The 27,800-nt window shown below is 36.4% G+C and overlaps 4 protein-coding genes and 1 non-coding gene across 5 annotated transcripts; all 5 read right to left on the bottom strand.

Annotated features, from left to right (window-relative positions):
• Window positions 1-1,393: 1,393 nt before the first annotated feature.
• LOC141703052 (uncharacterized) lies at window positions 1,394-1,831 on the bottom strand. Its single transcript, XM_074506667.1, has one exon. It carries the CDS (start codon window positions 1,829-1,831, stop codon window positions 1,394-1,396), a length of 438 nt encoding a protein of 145 aa, XP_074362768.1.
• Window positions 1,832-9,944: 8,113 nt separating this feature from the next.
• Window positions 9,945-11,210, bottom strand: LOC141703045 (F-box protein At5g07610-like). Its single transcript, XM_074506661.1, has one exon. The coding sequence runs from the start codon at window positions 11,208-11,210 to the stop codon at window positions 9,945-9,947; it is 1,266 nt and encodes a 421-aa protein (XP_074362762.1).
• Window positions 11,211-11,689: 479 nt separating this feature from the next.
• Window positions 11,690-11,760, bottom strand: TRNAG-GCC (transfer RNA glycine (anticodon GCC)). Its single transcript has one exon. It is a non-coding gene; the product is annotated as a tRNA-Gly (tRNA).
• A 907-nt stretch (window positions 11,761-12,667) lies between these two features.
• Window positions 12,668-13,840, bottom strand: LOC141703038 (F-box protein At5g07610-like). The gene has a single exon (XM_074506656.1). The coding sequence runs from the start codon at window positions 13,838-13,840 to the stop codon at window positions 12,668-12,670; it is 1,173 nt and encodes a 390-aa protein (XP_074362757.1).
• Window positions 13,841-15,283: 1,443 nt separating this feature from the next.
• On the bottom strand, window positions 15,284-23,079 carry LOC141708682 (uncharacterized). The gene is made up of 8 exons (XM_074512425.1): window positions 22,925-23,079; window positions 22,473-22,656; window positions 21,841-22,054; window positions 20,687-20,853; window positions 20,285-20,409; window positions 18,390-18,444; window positions 18,038-18,086; window positions 15,284-15,671 (listed from the first exon to the last, which is right to left on the bottom strand). Exons 2-8 carry the CDS (start codon window positions 22,647-22,649, stop codon window positions 15,580-15,582), a joined length of 879 nt encoding a protein of 292 aa, XP_074368526.1. The 5' UTR covers window positions 22,650-22,656; window positions 22,925-23,079; the 3' UTR covers window positions 15,284-15,579.
• Between the last annotated feature and the right edge of the window lie 4,721 nt (window positions 23,080-27,800).

The raw sequence follows: 27,800 nt of genomic DNA, 5'->3' as shown, positions 1-27,800 counted from the left end.
TGATTTGGTTGATTGATGGTGTCGGCTTGAGTCCGACTGGTAGTCAATGATATAGGCGAAGTGTTGCCCAAATTTTCAGAAATTACCCTATATTTAAGAATAAAGAAGTATATTATCGTTCTCGTCAATACTCCAAATGATTGCGATCTTGGGTCGTGGGAAAGGTTGTTATGACCAAACCGACTTTATATAATTGGTCTTTGATTCTAGTTAGCTAGTCACCACTTGGTTTAAGTGATCAGTTAAAAGAGTTAATTGATCAACTTTACCAACTAATGGTTAGTTAAATGGAGATCGATTCCAATTAGATTGAGTCAAGCTCTGACATGATTTTCAGAACCGAAATCAAAGAAATTAGGAAATTGAAGGAAGTGATGGCATTAGCAGAAATTGAAAGTTTAATAAAATTAGCATGATGGACTGCAGACATGGGAAAAAGAGAATGAAGGTATGAAGTTACACATTGATTATCAGAAATGGTAAGTCTGGGGATTAAATGAACATAGTGTATCAGGAGTATTTGGGTAGTGTAATTGTATGTATGGATAACATCCTCGCCCATTCAAAGACTAAGGAAGATCAAGTTAAATGTTGGAAGATATGCCTGCGGAAGGTTAAAAAGTAACAACTGCATTCTGAGTTTCAAAGGTGTGAACTCTGGTCATAATTGATTATGAGCTACGGAAGTATGGTTAATTACCAACCAAGCAAGATCCATTTAGAGACAGATGTCTAGAGTAGAAAAGAAAGAGTGAATGTCACTGAGATTGCTGGAAAGTGGATAAAGGAATTGGAAAAGTTAGAAATTGAAGAACAGGTTTTGATTCAGTTTTTGGTTTATGATGATACTTACTTTGTTGTTAGAAATCAAAGGTGGTACTAATATAGATGATTGATGTTGACTTCAGTATGGAATGTTGTGAGCATCAAAGTTCATATTAATATCTAATTTGATATGACAACAAAATGAGTATTATTACCAGGAATTCGGTTTTGAATAAAGTTATGATTCATCCCATTCCAAATTAATATATTTCTTTCAGATAGTAAAAGATTCTCGCGGTGAATATCCTTGATAGTGATTGAAAAGAAATTGGGATATACTGTTAAGTGGTAAGTTAAATGCAATTGTTGAAATTTTCCTTTAAGTTTAAAATTTTAAATAGATATAGGACATTTGAAGCAGAAGACGCCATGAACTCAGTATATCGGGCACAGATAAATGAAAGGTACAAGAGATCGATTCAAAATTCTCGAATACAATTGGAGAATGATCATAAGTCAGACTAAACGAACAAAAGGAGACATGAAGAGCAAAGTAGAACAATCAGTGAAGATGGAAGGTCATGAACACAAATTATTAGAATTAGAAAGAGAAGCAGATTAGTACAAATTAAGTTATTCTTTTTAGACAATGAGATAGGTAGAGTGATTGTGAATGAGTTGGCCTTGTTGTTACGGGCACAACGAGTTCATAAGATGCTCGTGGAATCAGCTTTCCTTCCATATCCTCAAGGTGATAAATCCATTTCCACAAGATTGCTTTTATGTTGTATGGTCCTTCCCAATTAGCTCCAAACACTCCATGATGAGGATTCTTTGTGTTTGGCATCACCTTCCTGAGTACCAAATCCCCTACCTTCAGCAGTTGTCCCTTTACCTTCTTGTTATAATATCTTGCAGCACGCGGTTGATATGCCGCAAGCCTCAGCTGAGAATTTTCCCTTGTTTCTTCCAAAAGATCCAAATGAAGCCTTTGATCAACCTCTGCATCTTCCTCTGTGTAACGATCCTTACGAAGCGACCCTAAACCAACTTCCACAGGGACCATAGCTTCATAGTCGTAAGTTAGCATAAATGGAGTTTCTCCCGTAGTAGATCGCAGAGTAGTGTTGTAGGACCACATCACTTTTGGGAGTTCTTCAGGCCAATTCCCTTTGCGCTCTTCCAGTTTGGTCTTGAGGGTATGCTTTATTATTTTATTCACGGCCTCTGTTTGCCCATTGCTTTAAGGATGATAGATCGCTGCAAACTCCTTCTTTATTTTTCGGATCCTTGCACAGTTGTCGCAATTCCTTGCTGTCGAACTACTTTCCGTTATCAGACACAAGCTTGTAAGGGATTCCAAACATGCACACGATGGAGTTGAAAACAAAGTCTCTGATTTTCTTTGCGGTGATAGTTGCCAACGGCATAGCCTCCGCCCACTTAGTAAAATAATCAACCGCGACCACCGCATACTTGACATCCCCTTTAGCCTTAGGCAGTTCTCCAATAAGATCTATTCCTCACATGGAAAATGGCCACGGGCTTACCATAGGTGTCAAGAGCGTTGCTGGCATAGGTGAGTAGTTTGCAAAGTGCTGGCAGCGATCGCATGCTCTGACGAAATTCGCAGCATCTTCTTTAATCATAGGCCAATAATATCCTTGGCGTAAAACTTTCATTGCCAACGAGTTACCCCCCGAGTGATTACCATAAATTCCTTCATGCACCTCCCTTAGGATATAATTTCCTTCTTCTTCATCGACACATCTGAGCAGCGGTTGATTGAAGCCTCTCTTATACAGAACTTCATCGTACACCACATACCTTACAGCCTGGTAGCGGAGCCGACGAGTCTTGAACTTATATTTGGGGAGTGTTCCCTTGTGAATGTAAGCGAGAATGGGTGCCATTCACGTTTTCTTGGGTGCCTCATCCACTTGCATCATCTCCACCTCCGGGATACTAGGAATCTCCTGGATTTCTAGGGGTATAGATCCCAATAACACAGCTTCCTGCTGCGACCCCATTTTCGCTAGGGCATTCACGTTGCTGTTCTTCTCTCATGGTACACATTTCAGTCTAACCTCTCTAAACTTTTCAATCATGCACTGCGTACATCTCAAGTACAATTCCGTTCACGGTCCTCGAGCTTGAAAACCCCCATTCACCTGATATACCACCAACTCATAGTCACTCCTCGCAATTAGGTTTCGTACTCCCATTTCCAAAGCGATCTTTAGGCCATTAATCAATGCTTCATACTTCGCATCATTATTCGTCGCATAAAACTTGAAGTGAATTGCACTCATCAGGTGATGGCCTTCGGGAGACACGAGTACTATGCACGTGCCTGCTCCTCCATTGTTAACTACCCCATCTACATGCAAGATCCATCAGGGATGTGGGAACTCTTCTAAAGATTCTTCATTACGAGGGGGCTGGAGCACTACCAAAGCCTTATCATCAACAACAGAATCAAATTCCAACAAAAAATCGGCTAAGGCTTGTCCTTTAATTGCTGTACGGGGCATGTATTCCAAGTCAAACTGTAGCACGACAGATCTTCGTGTCCCTACCTCCGATAACTTGTCGCAAACTTTTGAGAGTCGACTCTGATATCAAATGTGATAATCAGGGTCAAATATCTCGGGTATAAAGTCCCAATTCCTAATCTGAAATTAGTCGAAACCTATTGTCCCATATGCATTAAACTTGGGTACACAACAAGGTCATTACAGGCCCCGAAAGATCATAATTTGTTTATTGGTGCACATACTAGTAGTACTTTATATTATATACCGAACATAAATCCCAAATCTTATCGACGTGGGACTTGGGTGTTTAATTTTTTTATTTTGATTAGTTTCTTAAAATAACTTATCGCCCGTTTGGGAAACTGGATTTCATTTAAAATTCTGGATTTGATCAAATAAGCTGTTTGGGAATTTGGATTTGGATTTTATTTGAAATATATGACATTCAAATATTAGTATAAACATGTGAATTTAAAATGACAACCCAAATCATGTCATTTAAAATCCCTCATTTGAAATGAAATGTAAGTTTTCAAACGTTCTCTTGCAGTATTTGAAATTGAATAGCGACGATGAGAAGCTTGTACGCCTATAATTGGTATTCTTAGTTGAAATGTTAAATCGATCGTCTTGTGTGGTCTGCTACATTGTGTTTTAGCACTTGTCTCCTATACTTCGTTGTAGCTATCTGGTAGATACTGACGTTGATTTTGTAAACCTTTTGGAGATGGCAATTATTCTTACATCCTTAAGTAAACTTGGAACCCAGAATCTTCCCTGTTTTGTGAGACTGCAATTACAATTGAACTTGGAATACCGCATAACAATAATCAAATCACACATAACAAACTGACACTTATAAGTAAATGTTGATCCGACACCAAATATCACACAGAAGCAAGAGACTTGATGTAGGGTAACAAAAATACAGAATTTAAATCATATTTATCATTCAAGTAGCCAGTTGGGGATAATTCACACAACATCTCCATAGTCTTATCCACAAGGTTGTACCGAATGATCTTATAATGTATCTGCAAAATTAAGAAAGACTCATTTCCTTCTTCTTTTCCTTTCCACACAAGTAAAAGCATAGCATATACGTGACAACAGTATTTGTTGTACTGATTTTTCTCAGGAAATATTTTAGGAATCGCAAATAGATCAACTTGATGTTTCACAAACCACCCTGAGTAATCTCTTTCCATCTCATACACATTTAACAAGAAATCAGGATCCACTGAAACAAAATGCAAACTGTCTGCCGACTCTCCAAAATAAGAATAATCAGCACAACCGGCACAAAAGCAATCGTCTGGCTGCTTTTGCCATTACCCCGTGCCAACATTATTCTTAGGCATGGGCAGCTTTCTTACTATTTCTTCATCAACTTTGAAGTACAAAGCATATGGCTTGGTTTCCCAAAGACTCTGGTCGTAGTAGCTATCCCACCAGTGAAGAGAACCATTCCAATATACACACTCAGAGAAAAGGGCATACTCTGGTGGGATCAAAGGTAGACTAGGCGCTCTCCACAACCTAGTTTTGGATGAATAAATCGCAATCTAAATTTTTTCACGCAACTTTGCAGAGCCTCCAATACAAACAACTTTGTAGTAAGGCGACTTTGTAGGATCAAATGCTAAACTCATTTTGTGAACACTACTTAAATGTTGGTGAAGTCTAATTTGAGGAAGTGTAGCAAATTCCTTAGTGGTGGGGTTGAACACATAATATATATTTCCTATTTTAGGTGGTATATAAATTGAACATAACAATAGGCCATTGCAAGATTGCAGAACATATATGGGTGCACCGATATATGGCTCAGGAATAAAATCAAGAGTTTTGAAGGGGATTGGGCATTCACTGATAAACTTTGTCATTTACGCTCTTTAGATACAAGTAACAATCAGCAAACTAAGAAGAGGATGAACATGAACTTTATGTAACAGACTCCATTAATGAAAACTAGCAGATGTTCTGTACATTACCACTGAAGAAGAAGAGCTAAACTTAGAGAGAAGCACAATTGAGAGAGTTTATTTTTACAGATTGTATCTTAGCCATTAAGCTTGCTAACCAACAAAAAAGAGTAAACACTACTTTATAACCAACTATGTCTAACTAACTTTTACAGCTGTCATATGGTGGCAAGTGGGAGAGGAATATGGAAGTATATTCTGGTGTGCATGATCTTCAGCATAACTAGTGTGTGGAGCTGCTGTAGTAGCTCCAATACCCCCCCTCAAGTTAGGATTGGATGAATCAATCAAGCCTAACTTGGAAAGTAAAAGATTGAACTGAGGTGAAGGTAAAGATTTGATGATGAATTATGCAAAGGAATGTCATCTGAAATATCAGTAGAAATATTAGATATAACAGTGTGTGTAGGCAAGTAGATTGTATCAGGGGAGAAAAAGATATAGAAGTGACAGGTTGATTGTGAAAGGGAAAATGAGTTTCATGGAGTATAACATCTCTGGAAACATGAATTTGAGAATCACTTAAATCTAGAACTTTATATCCTTTTTGCCCTGTAGGATAGCCTAGAAACACACATGGTATAGCCCTAGGATCAAATTTTGATCTATGAGCTTTAATAGTACTCATGTAGCATAAACAACCAAATGTTCTGAGAGAAGTCAAATCATGATGTATTTTGTGAATTTTAAAATAAGGAGATTGAAAATCCAGAGATCTCAATGGCATTCTATTAACCAAGTATACAGCACACAAGATACAATCACCCCAAAATTTAGAAGGTACCTTTGACTGAAAAAATAAAGCTCTTGCAGTCTCCAACAGATGCCTATGCTTCCTTTCAGGAATTCCATATTGTTGTAAAGTGTACACACAGCTGCTTTGTTGTAAGATTCCCTTAGACTCAGAAAAAGATTTCAAAGCACCTTCAATAAATTCTTTAGCATTATCTGATCTAAAGGTCTTAATTGAAGTGTTAAACTGATTTTCAACATATATGGTGAACTTGGATATAACAGCAGCTGTATCAGACTTATTTTTCAATAAATGTACCCAAGTAAATCTGTTGTAGTCATCTACAATTGTCAAAAACATAGTACAACCAGATGGAGTCTTAGTTTTATAAGGTCCCCATATATCAAGGTGAACCAATTCAAATATATTTTTAGTTTTGATACAACTATGAGGAAAAGATAGTCTAGTCTGTTTTGCTGCAGGACAGACTTGACAAATGTTTTCTTTCATACATAGCTGAACATTACAAGAAGGTAAAACAAGTTTCATCTTCTGAAAAGGTAAATGTCCAAGTCTTAAATGCCACAGCTTGACATCTTCAATAGCTGACAAGCAAGCAACATTGCATATGTGAGATTTATCAGCATCTAGAAGCGTGACTTTATGATTTTGAGCATCCACAGAGTAGAGACCAGCTTCAATTTTACCAAGAGGAATCACCTTCTGTCTCTGAGAAGGGAACTCAAGAATACATTTATCATGAGTGAAAAGAACTTCACAAGATGAATCTTGACAAAGTTTCTGAATAGATATGAGATTAAATTGAAACTCTGGTACATAGAGTACATTATGCAGAAAAATATCAGAATTCAATTATACTAAACCAGTATGAGTTACTTTAACTTTTCTGCCATCAGGAACAACAATGAAATTGTCATTGAGTGTAGTTGGTGTAAAATCAGAAAACCAATTCAAGTTTGAACAAATGTGATCTGTGGCACCACTATCAAGAATCCAAGTAGCATTATTGGAAGAAAATAAACACTTCTTGCTAGAAGAGCATGACTAGTTGAAACAGTATCATTGTTGGAGTTAACCTGATGATTGTTGAGTAGTTGTATAAGCTGGTTGTATTGCTCTGTAGAGATTACTGGATCTGTAGTGTTAGAAGAAGAATCACTCAATTGATTCTGAGATATAGCAGCAACTTTCCTTTCTTTGAACTTAAATCCAGGTGGATAACCATGGACCTTAAAACATCTCTCCAAACTATGTCCTGAAATCTGACAATGAGTACAATAATAAGTCCTTTTAGCATTTCCAGAATTTGGAGCTTTCCCTTGATTAAAAACATTAGGTTGCCTTTGAGATTGAGATGCATTAGAATATCCTCTGAAATTAGATTTTTTGTCATATGGCCTCTTCTATGCAGTAAAAGCCAATGATTCAGTCTGAGAGGCACTTGACAATTCTCTGTGTTTTTCTTCTTGAGCAAACAGCCTAAAAGCCTGTGAGATAGCTGGAATTGGCTCCATCATCAGTACATTTCCCCTTGCAACACTAAAGTTATCATTGAGCTTCATCATGAACTGTATTAATCTCTGTTCTTATTGCTTTTCAACAATTCTTTTAGTCAAATTACAAGTACAGTGATTACAGGTACAAGTAGGCAAGGGACTGGTGTCATTGATAGCATCCCATACAGATTTGATTGTAGTAAAAAATTCAGATATAGATTTAGAACCTTGACTCATTTCAGATAATTGTTGTTCCAGAGAGTACAATTGTGGCATACTAGTATAACCAAAACGTTCATCCAAGTCTGACCATATCTCTCTTGCAGACTTGAAGAAAAGCACACTCTTAGCAATAACATCATCTAGATTAAACAATAGCTAGGAGCAAACTAGATCATTACATCTATCCCAGGCTTTTCCTTCAGGTGTGGTATTAGAAGGTCTAGTTAAAGATCCATCAACAAAACTTAGTTTGTTTTTAGCAGAGAGACTTAGAATCATCGATCGCTTCCAATTAGCATATCCAGTGTCATTGAACTTAGTAGATACAAGCTGTGATGAACTTGCATCTGAAGGATGTATGAAATATACGCTAGCAGGATCTTGATTAGGATGTAAGTTTCTATTATTCGCCATTACCTCAGTAGATTAAACAATAAGCAAAGAGTAGAGAAGAAATTAAAACTTGAGAGATTTGGAACAATTGCACCTGATAATAGAGAACAGTGATGTATCATACGAAAACGCCATTAGAGATCACAATCAACGAAGAAGATGAAGAATCTATTTGAAGAAGATGCAACACGTTCGTAAAATCTCAAATCAACGAAGTAGGCTCTGATACCATGATAAACTTTGTCATTTACGCTCTTTAGATACAAGTAACAATCAGCAAACTAAGAAGAGGATGAACATGAACTTTATGTAACAGACTCCATTAACGAAAACTAGCAGATGTTCTGTACATTACCACTGAAGAAGAAGAGCTAAACTTAGAGAGAAGCACAATTGAGAGAGTTTATTTTTACAGATTGTATATTAGCCATTAAGCTTGCTAACCAACAAAAAAGAGTAAACACTACTTTATAACCAACTATGTATAACTAACTTTTACAGCTGTCATATGGTGGCAAGTGGGAGAGAAATATGGAAGTATATTCTGGTGTGCATGATCTTCAGCATAACTAGTGTGTGGAGCTGCTGTAGTAGCTCCAATATTCACCGCCAACATTAATAGCAATAAACTGGTACTCTGGGGTGCTTCTCAATGAGTAGGGAATAGGATATAAGAGGGAACAGACGGATGGAAAGAAAGTGTTACGAAGACAAATAAAGTGTGGATCAGTAATGAGAGATAACCAGTGTTTGGATACAGATTTGAAGCTAGTGAGTGCCTTTGAGGGGACATGCAACAGGATCTGAATTAGAAGGTGTTCGTTTGAAGAAACATTGATAGCAGATGCTATAATGGGAGAGGATGATTTCGGGTGAGGACTACATGAAAGAGGAGGGAGCTGTTTTGATGTTCGGCCCCTTTTGACTCGTATCTTGATCATAATTAATTAAGAGATTACGTGTTTGCTTATGTGTTACAGGGAGACTTGCTCCATCTTAATATAAACATTGGCTCCATTTCTAGGACAGCAAAGCTTGCAGCGTACTCCTAATAATATTTTGCCAGTAAATCACCAATCACCTACCAGCACTCCTCAACACACTTTACCTCCAGTCTCTTAATAATTAAGGCATAAGTCATTAAACTAGCCTGAGGTGGTTGACTTTAAAACAGCCACTGGAAGAGGGGGGTCGTTGGTTAACTCGGGCAATCACGTTCACGTTGTAGAAGATGAAATCTAATCCTACACGTTTACACCTACTTAACTATGTAACCTCATACATCATGGTTTTCCTATAAATTCAAAGGAGGTCAATTTACTACCACCTCAAACTTCTCAGAGAATGTACACAACTTCAGGAATCTTAATCTGATGTTTGTTCCGGTTGTCTGAAGCGTAAGCAAGCCAGATAGGAATCAACGGTCAAAAATTCAGCAGTAAATACAACATATCATTAAAAAACTAAACAAGATGCATAGGATCCCCAGTCCACCATCTCTCCTGCAAATTTATACTTAATCTCTGAATATTGGTCCATTTTATATTACGTAAACAATGTGAAAATTAGCAATAACAGATTTTTCACCACATAAACCATCTAGCCCAATAAATAGATGATGATAGAATTGAAGGGTACATTTAGTAACAGGCCATTTTAAAATCCAGTTCAAAATTGTGGAAATCTATGTTTAGTCTTACCTTTTAAAAATAAAGGGCAGCAATAAATTGGTAAAACGAAATGCACCCGAGAGAAACGTTTCAGAGCGTCAGAATCACTCGAATGGAGACATTTACACACAACAAAGAGACTCGATGTATGGTAATCCACATAGTTGCCTTATGCGATCATCATCATAAAACTTGTAACCTGGAGCAAATTCCCACAGCTGCTCCACACTTTTATCCGCAAAGTTGTAACGTACAGTCTTACCACCAGCTATCTCCAATACCAAGAAAGATCCATCTTCGTCTTCCGTTTTTCCTCTCCTCACTAGTGAAATCACATGATATGCGTGCGTTTTGTTCTCCCTGATGATTGGAAATTTATTAGAAATTGCGGAGATATCAACTTGATACTTGATAAACCACCCTGAGTAATCTCTAGCCATCTCATACACATTTAACAAACAATCCCATCTTAACTCAACAAGATTCAAATGGCCCTCAGACTCTCCAACATAATTACCTACCGTGTAGTTTGGCTTCTGAGGCGTTGGCAATTGTTCTAGACTCTCTTCCTCAACTTTGAAGTACAGAGTATACGGCTCGTCTCTCCAGTGACCACCGTACATGACACCATTCGACCAGTGAAACGAACCGTTCCACCAGTGAACAGAGCCATTCCAGTACACACAATTCTGAAATTCTGTGTACTTTGGCACGGTAAAAGGTCTACCAGAGACTCTCCAAAATAATGTTTCAGATGAATATATCTCAATCTGAAAAAGGTCGCCAACACGTCTAACACAAACAACTTTGTAATAAGGTGACCTTAAAGGATCAAAGGCTAAACTCATACCACAAACATTTTTCAAATTTTGAGATTTAATCTGTGGAAGGATAGCAAATTGCTTAGTGGTGGGATTACATATATAATATCTTCTATTGGATTCATGTGCTCGAAAGCTAGCACATAACAGCAGGCCATTGCAAGACTGTAAAACAGACGTGCCTGAACCTAAAGGGTCATGAATGAAATCAAGAACTTTGAAGGGGATCGCGCATTTATCACTGACATCAAGAGGAATGAACTGGTAGTCAGGGTTCTTTCGTTTACGGGAAGAACTGATAAAGAAGAGAGAAGAGGCAGAGGGGACAGGATTACGAAGACGGATAAAGTGTGGATCAGTAATCAATGATAGCCAGTGCTTGGACACACATTTTAAGCCCATGAGTGTCTTAATGGGGACATGCAACAGGATCTGAATCAGAAGGTCGTCATTAGAAGCAACTTCAACCGCAGATTCTATTGCAGGAGAGGATTTCAGGTCCAGATGACTTGAAACGCCAGAAATTTGTTTTGTTTTTCGGCTTCTTTTGGTTCTCATCTTCATCATGATTAATTCCACAAATTTATCTTAGAATAATATGTATACAGAGACTTGCTCCATAGTCCATATTTATATGATCCCATTCGGCAAAGCTTGCAGCTGACTCTGAATATTTGCTTGCAGCTGACTCTGAATATTTGTTAATTTTAAATCATCTATTACCTGCCATGTGAGGATTACAGAAGACGCTAAACCTCTAGTCTTCTCAATATTAAAGCATTTAACTTTGAACAAGTTGATGAAGTGAAACAAGGCATTAATAATTGTTGTTAATAAAGAAATGCTAACCACTTCAGTTCAAATAACTGAAACCTGTATACTACTACTATAGACTGAACATATACTGTTTTTTTTTGTATATTCATTAACAAAATAAATTGCAAAATAATGGAAGAGCTCAGCAGCATCTGAATTCGTCCCTAGTCAGACAAAGCAGCGGACCCTTCCGGCTGCAATTGATGCATTTGTTTGTCATCATAACTCTTTGCACCAGCCGGGAATCGAACCCGGGTCTGTACCGTGGCAGGGTACTATTCTGCCACTAGACCACTGGTGCATGATGAACAAATTGTAACTTTAGGATCATTGCCTAATGTCGCTAAGTATAGTTCAACCGAAAAATTCTTCTGGTACAAACATAGCCTCGAGCTGGTGCTTTTTTTTTCCTTTCATAGTTATAAGTTCTCACACTTGTATTTATGAAAATGTGTGTCACCTGTTGTTTGAACCGTAGCCATTCTTCCCAACACTCCGGGGTGTTTGTTCAAAGCGTTTTCAAGTCGAAGGCCGTAGCCATAACCGTACCCGTATCAAAATTTAGTCATCTAATATCATCTGCTAACAAAGAGTTGGTGTATTGGTCGGGGTCTTGGTTCCTCTAAGAAAGGGTAAGGGTTTCACTCTTGGCAGATTAGTGAGTTTAACTAGAAAAATTAGAATTAATGGCCAAACTTTAATAAGATTTAAAGAAACCTGTAAGAGACAAACTTTTAGCAGAAATATTGCTTGGTGACTACTTTTTCCAGACTATCAGCTCCTATGACATTAAAAGAAACGTAGATACATGGCTAATGGCTCTTCTTTAGGCAGATTCGAGTACAATTAACATCTTTTTTCATTCATGGAATCCAAGGTCAATACATCTTGTTAAAAACCTGGAACATACTCACACGCAAGAGCTGGATTTATATAGAAATAGAAGTTGCTAATGAATTGTTAAACCGTTCCCTTGTAAAAAACACAATCATCATTTTTCATTTTTGGAATACAGTTGAAGTTAAAACAATGCTTAACAATTTATTAGAGTATACATCAATAATCACACACAAGCAAGAGACTCGATGTATGGGAATGCAGAGACGCTGTCATGCCTTAAACCATCTTCATTATAGAACTTGTAGCCAATTGGAGTAAATTCCCAGAGTTTCTCCACGCTTTTATCCATCAAGTTGTAACGAATAACCTTACCCCCCCGGTATCTCCACAACAAGAAAAGAACCATCTTCTTCTTCCTCTTTTCCACTCCTCACAACTGAAAGTATGTTAAGCGTGTAACCACTACAACGGTTGTAGCCATACTTAATTATCTCTGGAAATACACTAGAGATCGCATTTAGATCAACTTGATACTTCACAAACCACCCTGAATAATCTCTTGCCACCTCATACACATTGAACAACCAAGTGAAATGAGAATTAGGTCTAAGCTTTGGCAATTCTTCTACAATATGCCAATGGCCCTCAGACTCTCCAATATAAGACACTGCAAAATAAGGATTTTCATTCAATGTAGCCGGGAGAATGTGCCTCATAGGCATTGGTAGTTGTTCTAGTCTCTCTTCATCCACTTTGAAGTACAAACCATATTGCTCTTCCCTGTAAATATGGGTGAACAGATTCCAACAGTCAGCAGAACCCCTCCACCAGTGAACGGAACCATTCCAATATGTACAATTTTGGAATGAAGTACGTATTGGTGCTGCGAATGGTTGACCAGAGACTCTCCACAGCAGGGTTTCAGATGAATAGATCTCAATCTGAAATAACTGACGAATCAGTTCAGAGTGTCTAACACAAATAACTTTGTAGTGAGGTGATTTTATCGGATCAAAGGCTAAACTCATACCACAAACTTCCTTTGCATATTCACGTCTAATTTGAGGAAGCGTGGCAACTCGCTTAGTAGTAGGATTGTACACATAATATCTACGTTTGAACTCACGTGCTCGATAGCTAGCACATAACAATAGGCCATTGCAAGACTGTAGAACAGATATTCCAGAACCTAAAGGGTCATGAACAAAATCTAGAGTTTTGAAGGGGGTCGGGCTTCCATCAGTGACGCCAAGAGGAATGAACTGGTAGTCAGGGTTGCTTCTGCAGAAGGAACTAGCAAAGAAGAGGGAGGCAGCAGAGGGGAGAGGGTTACGAAGACGAACAAAACGTGGATTAGTTATGAGAGACAACCACTGTTTGGATACAGATTTGAAGCCCATAAGAGTCCTTATGGGAACATGCAACAAAATTTGAATCAGAAGGTCTTCATTTGAAACAACAATGACAGCAGACGATTTCAGGACAGGATTACAAGAAAAAAGAGAAAGCTGATGAGATGTTCGACCTCTTTTGGTTCCCATCTTAATCATATTTAGTTCCAAGATTAAGTGCTAAACTGATGTCTAATACCGAGACCTGCTCCATATATTTATACACAATGGCTCCTTCTTTCTGAATGGCAAAGCTTGCAGGGTACACCTGATTACTTATTGTTACAATGTGAGAATTCCAGAACACACTTTACTTGTACATTTTTTAAGCTGGTTGACTTTTGATTCCCATCCCATCTAACACCTAAAGTTTAAGAAAATCACATAGAGTTATTTTTTTTCATTTTGCTAAAATGTTATTGTTTATTTATTCTACAACCAAATATGCTAAAGATACAGTGAAACATCAATCTTTACTAATTTTTTGTTAATTAAACATTTATTTCTGAGAGTGCTACTAATTTTTATATATTTCGAAATCTCAGGGTATGTAGCGGCAGCTCAGCCGCAGAATACTCTACGTAATGTCTAGGCAACGCATAAACTTGTCGAAAAAATATTTGACAAGCCACCAAATGAGATTTAGCTTTGGTACAAGTTAAAACTTGAAAAGTAGAATATCAGACCAAGGTAGCATGCCAGTTTAGATTCCAGAATTTTACTTGTGTGTTGTGCTTTTGTGAAAAAGGGAAGTTACAAGAGCTCAGCAGCATCTCAAATCGTCCAAGTTTGTCAATATATGCAGCGGACCCTTGGGGTTGCAGTTGATACATTTGTCATCATAACTCTTAAGCCGTGGCAGCAGGGTACTAATCTACCACTAGACCCACTGGTGTTTGGTGAAAATAGGATGTAATTTGAAAGATGATGTACTTGCACCAGTGGAATTCTGTCTAGTCATTCTAGTAGTGTTGGTGCGTATTACTTGATCAACTGCCAAGTAAAGTTAATAACATATACCAAATCCCAGATTAAAAAAAATACTAAAACATAACCAAATAAGTTATTTTATGACTTGCACCCCCAAGAAGTGTACTTTATTTTTTAAATCTACCCACTTGTGCGTTATGTTTGCATTCTCGGTGCGAAAAGTATCTGATAACAAATTAAATAGACGGAGGGAGTAATTTCCACTTTTCACGAGTGTGATACACTAATATTTTAACGAATGGAAGAAATGCAGGAATATATAATAATGATACATTCGTAATCGAACGTTTTTAGTTGCTCTACTATTCGACATTCTTGATCAGGCTTGTCTCAAAAAAACATCCATGGTGATTATTACAAGCTGCTGTTAGTGTAGTGTTTCCCACTCCTCTAGAAACCTCTTCTGTTCAAATGGGTTGCCTGATGTGGTTCTTTCATCCCTCGTTGCTTTCTAAAACTTCGAGTTGATTATGATTACAGCTGAGATGATATTACAGTTCACAACACTTATTTGTTCGTGAAGTGATGAACAGCAACATATAGAGTTTAAATAAATATAATTAAAAGCAGAAAGATGTAATGTATTTGCACTGTAAATAAAGATTAGACAAACAATAAAATGGGATATCCATGCACATACAATCTTATAAATAAATAAAACTACAAATAATCCTAATAAATAAATTAAACTACAAATAATCCTAATTCCAACAATCCATTATGTCTACGTTGTTGCAAGTATGGTAATATAAAGAAGTCGAGGCAAAATACATGATACTTTTTAAAGGCAAAAATTTGTCCGACGACAATGACTATACATTTCCTTATTTATCTTCTATAATGTTCAAGAATGCAACATTTTCACCGACATTCTAGTTAATCATGCAACTGTTGGCTATTCAGTTGTCAATATCTCTATGCTTCCCGGACAAAGGAACTACATTCTTGAGTGGGGTGAACGAGAAATTGCCAGATAGAATAGCTTCTTTTTCTGCATAAAAAACGGTAAAATTATCAATTAGGCAAAAACAGTCGTACAAGCAAAGGATGTTCTCAGATTATCCCTACAATCATAACATAAAAATTAGATATCTTCTAACTTTCATTTTAGACATGATTGCAGGTGCACATCATCAGATGAGACCTTAACAAACACTTCGAGTACAACAATAGTATTAAACAAATCAAATAATTGTCAAATAATTGCCTACTGACATCTTCTCAGTTACTTTCTCCTCTTGAAATGTTTAATAAGATATTTTTTCAAAGACTGGAAGAACAGATCAGTAAGAGAAGGCAAGCGGCCAGAGATCCATGGATCAATAAATATGAGGCATAAAAAATCACACACCAACACATCCATTCCCTTTATAAAGAAAAAAACAAACTCGATCTTTCAGTAGGGCACCTACCAATCCTACTGAAAAAAATACAATTGAACTCCAAAGAAAAGCTTTCCAGCAGAACTGTAAATAAATCAACCCCCACCCCCCCCCCCCCCGGAAAGCTGCATATTACCAACCCCATAAAAGAGAGGCATATCAGTAGAGCACCTGTCAGCCCTACTAAGAAGCATATAAACTCCAAAGGCAAGCTTTCCCACCAAAAAATAATATTTTTACAGCCCCACACCCACATGCTTCATGAACTACAAATGAAAAAGAGGCTAGCTAACTCGGATACATTATATTTCAATTGAGTTGCATGCCTGTTTCCCACCACCAAACTCCCTTTCTCGTGAGAGAAATAAACAATGTAGTAGTCCGCATAATGTAGTATCTAGTATGAAGCTAAAATCACATTTAAATGGCTTTTGGAACAACGGACATATGGCCCGACATATGGCCAACTGAACAATTTCACGAAAGTTTTAGGGTCTTAATTGCAAACAATAGAAGCCAGGTTTATATATATATATTCGAACCGACCTTAGGGATTCAATCAAAAATTCTAACCAATTTTGGGGATGTAAACTACAATATTTCAACTCTTAACATTTCTGCAATACATACTCCCGAGAACAGTTTCGAGGGATATTGTTCTCAAACTACTAGAAGCACTATTGACTTGCTTGTCAATTTTCTAACGAATTTCAACAAAACAATGGGACCAGAGATTCGTACTAACGATTCGGTAGAAGAGAGAGATAATTTAATTTAAAGATAACAGGATTATGGATGATACAGCTTAACGTAAGGTTACAGTGAAAGGCAGGGTTGTTACGACGTCCTTTTGGCATCCACATGGCTTGTGACGTGTAAAAGGCATAAAAAGCCCTCCCCAACTAACGTACATGCAATAAGGCCTTCGCCTCGAACGCCACAGGATGCCGCAAAATGTTAAAAAATTACAAAAAAAATGCCCCGTTGGGCTACCTGATCCAGTGATCTGACCCACTAACATGTATAAAAAAAAGTAAGAAACCCCTAATAACATTTAATAATAATCTAAAAAGACACATCCAGACTCCAAATTCCAAACTTAGGATGCACAACCAGTCAGATTCGGAAGAAACTATTCCTATAGATGATGAAAAAATTGATGATTGTGGTGAACCATTTGTTGCACGTGAAAGTGGTGGCCTTAAGGGGGTGGAATTGTTGTTAAAAATGATTTGGTGCTTGATAATGATAAATACATCCGACTTACCACTGCCTAGTTGTTGAATTTGTTAGTTATTGTTTTACTTTATCTTGCTACTGCCCCACCTAGCTGAAAGTGTTATGCTTCAACTTTTAGGAGCTGACTTATGATTTGTTGGTATCCAAATACTTACATTTACATTTTATAATGTGTGTTATTATTAGTTAGTAATCAGAGTGATATTCTAATATATATTACGAATTTATGATAGATATTTACAACTACCATCTTATATATATGAACACTTTGGGCGTCTTAGGACGCCCCTTTGGGCGCCCCTACGCCACACTTTTGTGAAGGTCATCGGGTGCCGTGAATCTCTGTGGCACCATAACAACCTTTCTAAAAGGGCACAGAAAAAGCACTAGACACCTATATTTATATTCACGAAGCACTGGTAGAAACGTAGATATGGTATTGGTAACTTGTTCTTTAGATCTCATAAATTCAGAATTCAAATATATTAAAATAATGAAGACTAAACAATTTTTACGAAGGTCACAACACAACTCACAAGTATAACCAATTTCAACTGATACCTACGTTCTAACAAGGATCAACTGGTAAAGGAAAAAACTCATTCCAAGACTCAACTAGCATAAATGAATAATATTTTTACCAATCTACTTTCTTAACACAAATTAATATAATAAATTACAGCCAAATTTGTTCCTAAATATTGACGTAAAACATATGAGAGAGAGAGAGAGAAACCTGTTAACGATATGCAAGAAATTTCCCGGCGGACATACCTCGACATAGCCTATGATTAAGAACAATAAAAACAAAATTATATGGTCAACAATGAATGAACAAACTATATTCTTACAAATAACATTAAGCATTACTTAAAATAATATCTTATCACTGTTAGTACTTTATGCCATTATTGGCACATCAGCTGGTGGGAAACTAATAATCAGGTAAATAGGAAAGAGTAGAAATTATAATCATAACTTTTTTAAATCTGATACATTTTCTTTTTGATAAGAGCATAAATCTTGTACCAAGTAATACCTTATAAAAGATTAAAAAAGCAAATAACAAAAGAATGGAAATAACTTACCTGGACTTCGTGTGAAGCATCTTCGATGGACAAATCTTCCTCTGCAAAGACATTCCTGGTGCACAAACAAACATCATTCTAATTAAGCAGAGCAATAAAAGGTGACAAAAAAACATACTACAACTTAAAAGACATATAAACATATTGCATAGTACTTCTAGAGAGATCGTAAAATTAACAAATATATGAATTAAGGATACCTCAAACTGTTTAGTGAAGTTTCAGTATAAAGTGCATAATATCTAGTTTTGGTTACTTTCAATAATCAGAAAATGTAATTTCGTCCTAAAAAATGCATATAGGTATATTGTTAAACTCCGACTATCCAACATTCCTTTGCTATTGACAGTGCATTACTCCCTCCATTCCATTGATTAATATATGTGTGAGGTGTGGCGCAGAGGTTATAGAAAAAGCGTAATTTAGTGGAGAAAGTAAGAAAAGTGGATAAAGTGGTGGGACCAATTAATATTAAATGTATAAAGTGAGTGTAGTAGAAGTAAGTAGTGAATATAAAATGGTGTAGTTATTTTTTATATTATAAAATTTTACTAATTTTGGAATGTATACAATTGAGAGAGACGTCCCAAAAAGGAAACTGCATACAATTGAATGGGACAGAGGGAGTAATATTTTACACGATATCATGCCCATTTAACACCCGCACCCAATAATGAATTCAATAAACCATGTTGTGAAGAACAACATTGTAGTTACTGCACCTAGCTCCACAGCCTAAGAGAATCTGAGACACCATGGGTGATAAAGAGTGGATGGCAATATGTTGTCCACCATATATACTTTCAAACATATATATATAGTAATATAGGCTACAATAATAAATTATATAATATTCACTTGTTCCACGCATAAATTTTTGTTCAATCATAATAACTGATTACATAAGTATTAATTATGTTTGGCGTTTGGTTTGAAAGTTAAAATGAGGAGAAATAGAAGAAAATGTGAATAGAAAACGTAAAGAAGAAAAATAAGTAATACAAAGAAGATAAAAGAGTTTGGTGAAGAGAAATTGTATCCTTTGGTGAAGTTGCTCATAGTGATAACAATTTATGAAGATGGAAAAAATAAAAGAGAAAAGTTTGGGTAGAGTAACCGCAGAAAATTAACAACTAGCCTTGTGGTGACATAAAGAACCATAACCTCCTAGGATTTCTTAACCGGGAAGAAGAGGAATTTGTTTGGATCGCAACTCATGTTAATTAAACAATCTCAATTTTCAATAAATCAAAGGTCTTCCAGTAACAAAATAATACATCTCTTTATATGTGAGTAAACACCCAAAAACTTAACCAAGATAACATCCTAATTATAAGGGGAAAAATTAATTTGATATACTACAACCTAGAATATTACTAATATTCTATATTTACTAATAAAGTTAAACCTCGTAACAAATTCAAACTAACTTCAATCCTAAACAATAATACATACAAACTAAATTAAGGCTTATTATTCGAGTCACTCAAATAGTTTTGGTCAAAATATATAAGAATGAGCACGGTGACAAGAATCTGGGGCAAAATAGATCACGGGCTAGCCACAGCCCAGATGTCTTGCTTTTTCCAAAGTGATGCCATGCCGTCACCTTGGCGACACCAAGATAACAGCGATGATCAGTCAATGTTTAACTAGTAAGCCTCATTTTTCTTAATTAAACAATTTTTAATCATAAAAAAGCTAGATGAAGCATTATTAGTAACAATTCACACCTTCAAAACATGACCAACTTGCACGCACAGATTTTCAAGTGGAAGCTCTATCAATCAGTAATCGGTTATAATTATATTGTTTTAATCATGTGTTGAATTAAAGTTTACTTGGAGAATAAAGAAAAGTGCTTTATCATTACTAAGCTATGGTGTCTTTCTTACCTCCATAAAGCATTCTGCAACTCATCTTGTTTAGCTTCTGGAACTAACGCAGCTTCATAGGCAGCAACGCTCCCATAAAATATCTTCTCTAAGTCTTTCATCCATCGAGCTAACAGCAGGTTAACCTGGTGGCTTGCAGAATATTAAAATTTTGTTAACTATAGACTCCAAACCCAAATCTAACGCAGTACATGTAAAAGTACAGTTCCGCTTATACCAAATGCGAAAAGAGTAACAGGTTTGACTTATTGTCAAGTCATTATTTTCCCTGAATATAAAAAAACATGACCAACTATCCTGTACTGGAGGTTAAAGATTTCTTGCTAGAAGTCTATTGCATTGCAATAAAATAAAAAAGTAAATCTAGAAATTTGAAGGTGTGTAGATGCGCGTATTACTAACCCCAGCTTTATAGACCCTCAGCTCTACATCATGATTGTATATCTCATACAAGTTTTGCCCCAAGTCAGCACCCTCGTCTCCCTCTTCTTTCAAACGATGTAAGATTAACCACATATGCAGTACAAGCAAAGAGAAGTTTGTTCTAAAGGTTTTCTCCATGTTAAATACTGCAGATAAGAAAAAAAATCAGTTATAGTTGGCATTACAAAGCAGTACAAATTTTCATGTATGTAAATGCCTCAATCATTTCTGCTACAATCATGGCACAAGAATATATCCTTTGACATTGACACAGCCCCTGCATGTAATCAATGATACCACCAAAGACGAGGACATACATAACATACATATAGGACATACATAACATACATATATAAATGGCAATAAAGTAACGGATTATAATCATGGATCATCAAAAGAAATCGAAGCAACCGAATCGAGTCAAGTTTGCTATTACAGTAATATCCTCAAATTCCATTTGACGCACCTATCATAAGGTTATACGAAAATCAAGTACAATTTCCATGAGATAAATTTACTGCAATTAAATACAGAATTTACTGCAATTAAATACAGCAAACTATCTGCAGATGATTTCTTCAAGTGCAAGGGTCAATGGTCATGGCATGTAACAACTTCTCAGTCAAGAGGGAAACCTTCTAACAATGCATCATAGTTATAAAAAGAAAAATTAAAAGACCCCTTTAATAAGAAGTGAAACTTCACCTGTTCTACTTTGAAGAGTGTGTATGAACTAACATTTAAAATCTTGCTGCCTTGTAAAACTAAAAACTGAACTCGCATCACTAAATCTAGCTGTACAATACATGGAAAGGCATAATAATTACAAAGTTGGAGAAAAACAAAAGGAAAAAACATTATGAATGAGCGCAAAATCATATAGCCTAAATTTTAGCACATTATTTGAGTTATCAAATTGTGAAATATTCTCAACGTATCTAAAATAAACATTGTTTGCTATTGGTAATAAAAATGATATTCAAATTCATCACAAGTCACTTTGTGATGAACTACACACTTAACACATGAATTTATTACCAGGATATAGAGAACAAAAACATGGATGCTTCCTTTAGCGAACAAATGTCATGGAATAATATAAAAGTTACAGGTGACTTCAAGGTAAGACTAACCATCATATATGGCAGGAGGATCCACCTGAGCAACCACGCGACGATAAATCACGTTTGCACGTTCAATGGACCTGCTTTCTTTACTATAGGCCAGCATTAACTTCATCATAATATGCTTGAAACCCGTATATTTTCGTTCTTCAAATCTTATTGGAGAATCAGCAGGCAAAGCCAATGAACAGGGCTTGGACCAAAACATCTTATTCAGGTTTACCTGTGAAGTACATTGCAATCAACCCAAAGGTCATATTTCGAATGAAACAACTGGACACCGCTACAGCATTGCATAACTATCTATCCGAATGAGCTTCTCATTTCTTCACCAAAAGAATTTATCTCATTCTATTCCAAGACACAGGGACAAGCATTGCATACATTTCACCACTCCCATACTCTACTTCGGAGTTGGACACAATGCACATCTTAGGTTTACCTTGCACACTACCCCAACATAATATCTACAAGCTCATTACTCCGTAAGGTTGACTTGTATTTATCCCTTATTACCCAAACTTCTATTGTAATACTAGCATCTTTTACTAAACTTTAATTTAATAGTACAGCCATCTATAAATAGTCAAAAAACCGCAACGATAAATAAACCATAAACGAGCAGTAAAACAAAACCAAACCTGCGATCTAACAGCAGAGCCCTCATCAGTACCGAAATCAGGAACAGCATCAGCCACCTTGGCAAAACCTCGACACTTAAAAACACTCAAACCTCCACACCTCAGTTTCTCGACATCACTGCGAGACGCAGCTGACTTAAAAATTAAAGTCATAGCTCTGCTCCATCTCGGCAACATTTCTTATCTACCAAAATCGACAACAATTTTCCTCAACACAAATCTCAAATCAATCATAACGAAACTAAACATATTTACAAATTTCAACTTAATCAAATCAGTATCAGATGAACAGTACATTTTACAACATTTCTAAATTATTGAAATGAATAACAAATGTGCGCAATACATATTGAATAAGAAATGATGACAATCAGATACATGTTTATACATACATACATATATATACATATATATACATATATATATATATATATATGAATAAGAAACCTTACCGGAGGATGTGGAAGAGTGTATTGAATAGTAGAGTTTGGCCGGAGAAGAGAAACCCTAGCGAGAATTTCTATATTAATTAATTAATTAATTAGGTGAATTTGACGGTGTTGATTGCATCACCGTGTTTGTACCAAATGAGTTTCTTTATTTCAAGTGAAATAATTAAAATTCTAAAATTCTATTACGTTCTATAAACGCGAAAATTTCTAATTTCAATATATTTTCATTGGTTCATTTTTTATAAATAATGGTTGACCATGTGCATTCATCCTAACTCCACCAATCAAATTGGCCTAAAATTATAAATTTACGCGTTTATCATGTGCCCATGGGCACATACTAGAAAACCCGATTAAACTTTCCAAAGTTCAAAAATAATTAAAAAAAGGGTTTTCCAAAGATATGAGCAATAAAATTTTGACTTATCGACCTTTTGGCCCTTAAAATATTAATGTTTGTACCCATAAATCACAAACATAAACGGGTGTATATTCTAACCCCCGAGGTATAGGATTTCATAGTCTTTAACCTTTTTTACCGTTACGGAGAAAATAACGATATAAATCGGAGGGACAAAAAAGTCATTTCAGCCTCCGAGTCAATAGGTATAGTTCATAAAACTTTAAGGGTGAAAAAGTACATCGTAATATATTTTTAAGGGCTAACAGTTATAGCGGTGCAAATTCTTATTGTTGATACAGTTCGACAAAATAATTTTGGTAGTGTTGATACAGTTCGACGAAATAATTTTGGTAGAGTTGCAATTTCAGAAATCTGAAGCACTTTGTTTATAACACAATCCATATGTCGCTGGAACAATGTGGTTTGATTTGCATCTACCTAAGTTTTCTATTTATTTTTTTTACTTGTTAGCTTTGAACAAAATGTCGTATGATACGTTTTCATAAGACCGTGGAGCCTAAATGTTGTAATGAAGTAGATGAGACCTTGGACCACCTCCTTCTATCTGTGCTTTTCCTAAGACTGTGATGTTAAGAGGTTGGAATGGAGTTCCAGTAAATTGGACAAGCAATGCTGAATGAGGGAAAAACACAAGTAATAACAGAGTAATGAAAGGAATGAAAACAGCTTGTTTATTTCTCTAAATAGCTACTTGCTTTGAATTACAATGAAAATGCAATATATATGGAAACTACAACCAGTACTCTCCACTTCTACCATTTATTTGTTACTCTCCTAAGATCTCTCAACTTTTACCACTTATTTGTTACTCTCCTAAAAACACTCTACGTGCACATTGACCATATTAAACTACTGCTAAATGCAAAAACCAAATTGACACGTAGATAAATAAATATGCAGTCAATGTTTAGATTAAAAACCAACAATCACACCATAATCTAAACATTCTCCTCGAAGCTCTGTAATCCAGTAACCCACGCATCTTCTCGAAGTTGACCACAGACAAGGACTTTGTGAGAATATAGCTCTCTGATCTTCAGAATTCACATGTTTAATCACAACTTCACCCCTTTTAACACACTCACGGATGAAGTGATAGCGTATATTGATATGCTTGCTTCGTCCGTGATAGCGGATTCAGAGCCAAATCAAATCCTGATTTGTTATCAACAAATAACACAACTGGACCATGTTTTGTATCTGTCAGTTCCATGAGCAAGTTCATAAGCCAAAATTCTTGACATGCCGCTGCAGTTGCAGCCATGAATTCGGCCTCACAAGATGACAAGGCCACACATCTCTCCTTTTATGAGAACCATATAATAAGACTTTCATCTAAATAAAACGCCATCCCTCTAGTACTTCTCCTGTCTTCTACGTTCCCTCCTAGATCACTATCCAAAAATCCAGATAACAGGTACTCTCCATCCCCTTTTGTGTATCATAGACCAAATTGTAGCGTGCCTTTCACATAACGTAGTATACGGCTAGCAGCTCCCAAATGCAATACTGTAGGACGTTCCATTAAACGGCTTATAACCCCAACTGAATACATGATATTTGGTCTCGTGTGTACCAAATATCTCATCCATCCAACAATACGTTTGAACATTATTGAATCCACTGCTTTCCCCTTTTCGTCTTTTCCAATTTGCTGCCTCGGTTCCATAGGAAATTTCACAGGATTGCAGTCCGCAAGTCCATCCCTTTCCAGCAGTCTCTTAGCGTACCCAGTTGGCCTAAGTTATGTATAGCCCTTTCGCTGATCAATCTCAATACCCAAGTAGTGTGTCAACTTGCCAAGATCACTCATATCGAACTCAACACTCATTTAATTCTTGAACATTCGAATACCTGATGTGCTAGTTCCCGTCACCAATAAGTCATTTACACAGACTCCCACAATCAAACACTCAGTACCTTCACGCCTAACATAAACCGCGTGTTTGTAGGGACACTTCACGAAACCAAGGCGCTTGAGACACTTATTTAATTTTGCATACCAAACTCTAGGGGCATGTCGTAGGCCATACAACGCCTTAATTAATTGATATACATTATGCTCCTCAATTCCTTTCACAAAACCCTTCGGTTGCTTAAAAAACACAACCTCTTCCAAGTCACCATTCAAAAATGCTGACTTTACATCCAAATGATGAACTTCCCATTCATTCTTTGCTTCTAATGCCAACAATAATCTCACCATTTCGAGTCGTGTGACGGGTGCAAATACTTCCTCCAAATCGATGCCTTATATTTGCACGTATCCTTTTGCCACCAAACGCGCCTTGTGCTTAACAACATTTCCACTTGCATCTCTCTTAAACTTGTACACCCACTTTAAGCCAATAGGTTTGTGACCCGGTGGCAAATCCACTAACTTCCAAGTATTATTTTTCTCTATTGCATCAATCTTTTGTTGTATTGCATCTTTCCACGACTTATCCTTCACTGCTTGATCAAAATTTACTGGTTCATCAATACTAGCTAGTAGCAACTAGGGATCACAATCGGGTCCGATCAGGTCGGGTATTGCATAATTCATATCCAAACTCGAAAATTTTATCCATACCCGAACCCGAAAAATACCCGAAAATGAATCCTGAACCCCATCCATCGGATTTCGGATCGGATTCGGGTATACCCGAAACCCGAAATTTTTTTGAATTGGACATTCATACCCGAACCCGAAACCCGAAATCTGAAAATTTATATAATTATTGATATTGCAAGTGCTTGAAATCAAACACGCGACTTGCATAGAAAGAGTTTTAACGTGTCATCTTAACCACTTCAGCACATCATTAATTGTGTTATTATATGCATATATAATATTTAAAAAATCAACTCAATTGACATCCAATTTTTTTAGATTTATCACTAAAAGATATTTTGTTAACCTTATAAACCTTATCACCCGTTTAAATGATTGAATGATTATATTTCATTAAACTTTATAATTAGTTAATTTTTAACATAAATATAAAAATACATGTTCTAAAAATTATATAATAATATGTCTAATGTATATTATATATTTATATATTCTAATGTGTAATATATAAAATTCTAATATTATATATATAATAATATATAAGTATATATAAATATAATAATTCAGGTTTTTTCGGATTTCGGGTTCAGATAGAGTTTCGGATTTCGGATGGGGTTTCGGATCGGTATAGCTAATATCCAAATCCAAAAAATTTCGGGTTTAAAAATTAAATCCAAATCCAAATCCAAAAAATCGGGTTCGGTAAATTCAAAATTTCAGGTTTTGGATCGGTTATTCATCGGATCGGATTATTTTGCCATCCCTAGTAGCAATTCATGTTCTGCTTCTATCTCCTGTGTTTCCTCGTAAATTTCACTAAATTGTCTATATTTTACCGGCTCGATATTACAACTCGAGGTACTAGATGAGGTACCGGATACTCGACTCATTTTTCCTATGTATGTTGACTCTGTGCTCATCGTGAAATCTCCGGTATTATTACTATTACCACTGTTGTTTCTGTCTTGCATAGGTGTGATAGGTTCGACACTTGCATCATCCGTTTATGCATCTGTAACTCGAACATTGGAGATAGAAAATGTATCATATATAGATGTTGTTTCCATTTGTTGCTGATCATGCCAAGTCCACCACATCCCTTCATCACACACAACATCACGGCTCACCAAAATATTTCCGGAGTCAGGATCCAATAGTCTACAGCATTTTATACCTAGTTCCCTACCCAAGTATATCACTTGTCGGCTTCGATCATCTAACATTGTCACTTGATTACTTGGCACCTTCATGTATGCAACACATCCAAATATTCGGAGATGAGAAAGGTCTGGTTTATTGCTCGTTCATGCTTTATAAGGTGTTTTCTCGGACAAGGAACGAGTAGGCAGTCGGTTCAAAATATATACCGAGTGCCTTATTGCTTCTCCCCACAAATTTGTTGGCAATTTCATCTCTTTCAAGAAACTCCTCGCCATGGACACGACCGTGCAGTTTCGTCATTCCATAACCCCATTTTGTTGAGGGGTGTATGGAGCGGTGTATTGTCTTGCAATTCCCGATTCTTTACAGTAAGCTATAAATTGTTTGGAGCTAAACTCATCTCCCCGGTCTGTTCTAAGCATCTTAATCTGCTCCACCTTGTCCTTTTCCACCAATATTCTGAATTTCTTGAACACTTCCAAGGCCTCATCTTTGCTTGTTAACATGTATGCCCACATAACTCTACTATAGTCATCCACCAAGAGCATAAAATATTTATTTCCTCCTTTTATTGTTGGTGATATAGGCCCACACAAATCAGCATGTATTAATTCCAAATATTGGCTTTCTAAAAAACTTGCTTAATTTAGAAATGGCTTACTTGTCTGTTTCGCCATCAGACATCCCGTACAAACCCCGTTTGGCTGAACCAAGTCTGGTACTCCAAGTGCCATTTC

This window comes from Apium graveolens, chromosome 2 (genome assembly GCF_009905375.1).
Source record: "Apium graveolens cultivar Ventura chromosome 2, ASM990537v1, whole genome shotgun sequence".
NCBI lineage: Eukaryota > Viridiplantae > Streptophyta > Magnoliopsida > Apiales > Apiaceae > Apium > Apium graveolens.
This window is presented reverse-complemented; position numbering and strand designations above follow the sequence as displayed.

Excerpts from the sequence above, each read along its gene's own strand:
- LOC141703038 (XM_074506656.1), bottom strand. The coding sequence starts at position 13,840 with ATGGGAACCAAAAGAGGTCGAACATCTCATCAGCTTTCTCTTTTTTCT.
- LOC141708682 (XM_074512425.1), bottom strand. The coding sequence starts at position 22,649 with ATGTTGCCGAGATGGAGCAGAGCTATGACTTTAATTTTTAAGTCAGCT. Across the intron at positions 18,445-20,284 it reads TTGCAGAATGCTTTATGGAG|GAATGTCTTTGCAGAGGAAG; the intron begins GTAAGAAAGACA and ends TTTGTGCACCAG. Across the intron at positions 15,672-18,037 it reads TTCTTGCATATCGTTAACAG|AAAAAGAAGCTATTCTATCT; the intron begins GTTTCTCTCTCT and ends TTTTTTATGCAG.
- LOC141703052 (XM_074506667.1), bottom strand. The coding sequence starts at position 1,831 with ATGGTCCCTGTGGAAGTTGGTTTAGGGTCGCTTCGTAAGGATCGTTAC.
- LOC141703045 (XM_074506661.1), bottom strand. The coding sequence starts at position 11,210 with ATGATGAAGATGAGAACCAAAAGAAGCCGAAAAACAAAACAAATTTCT.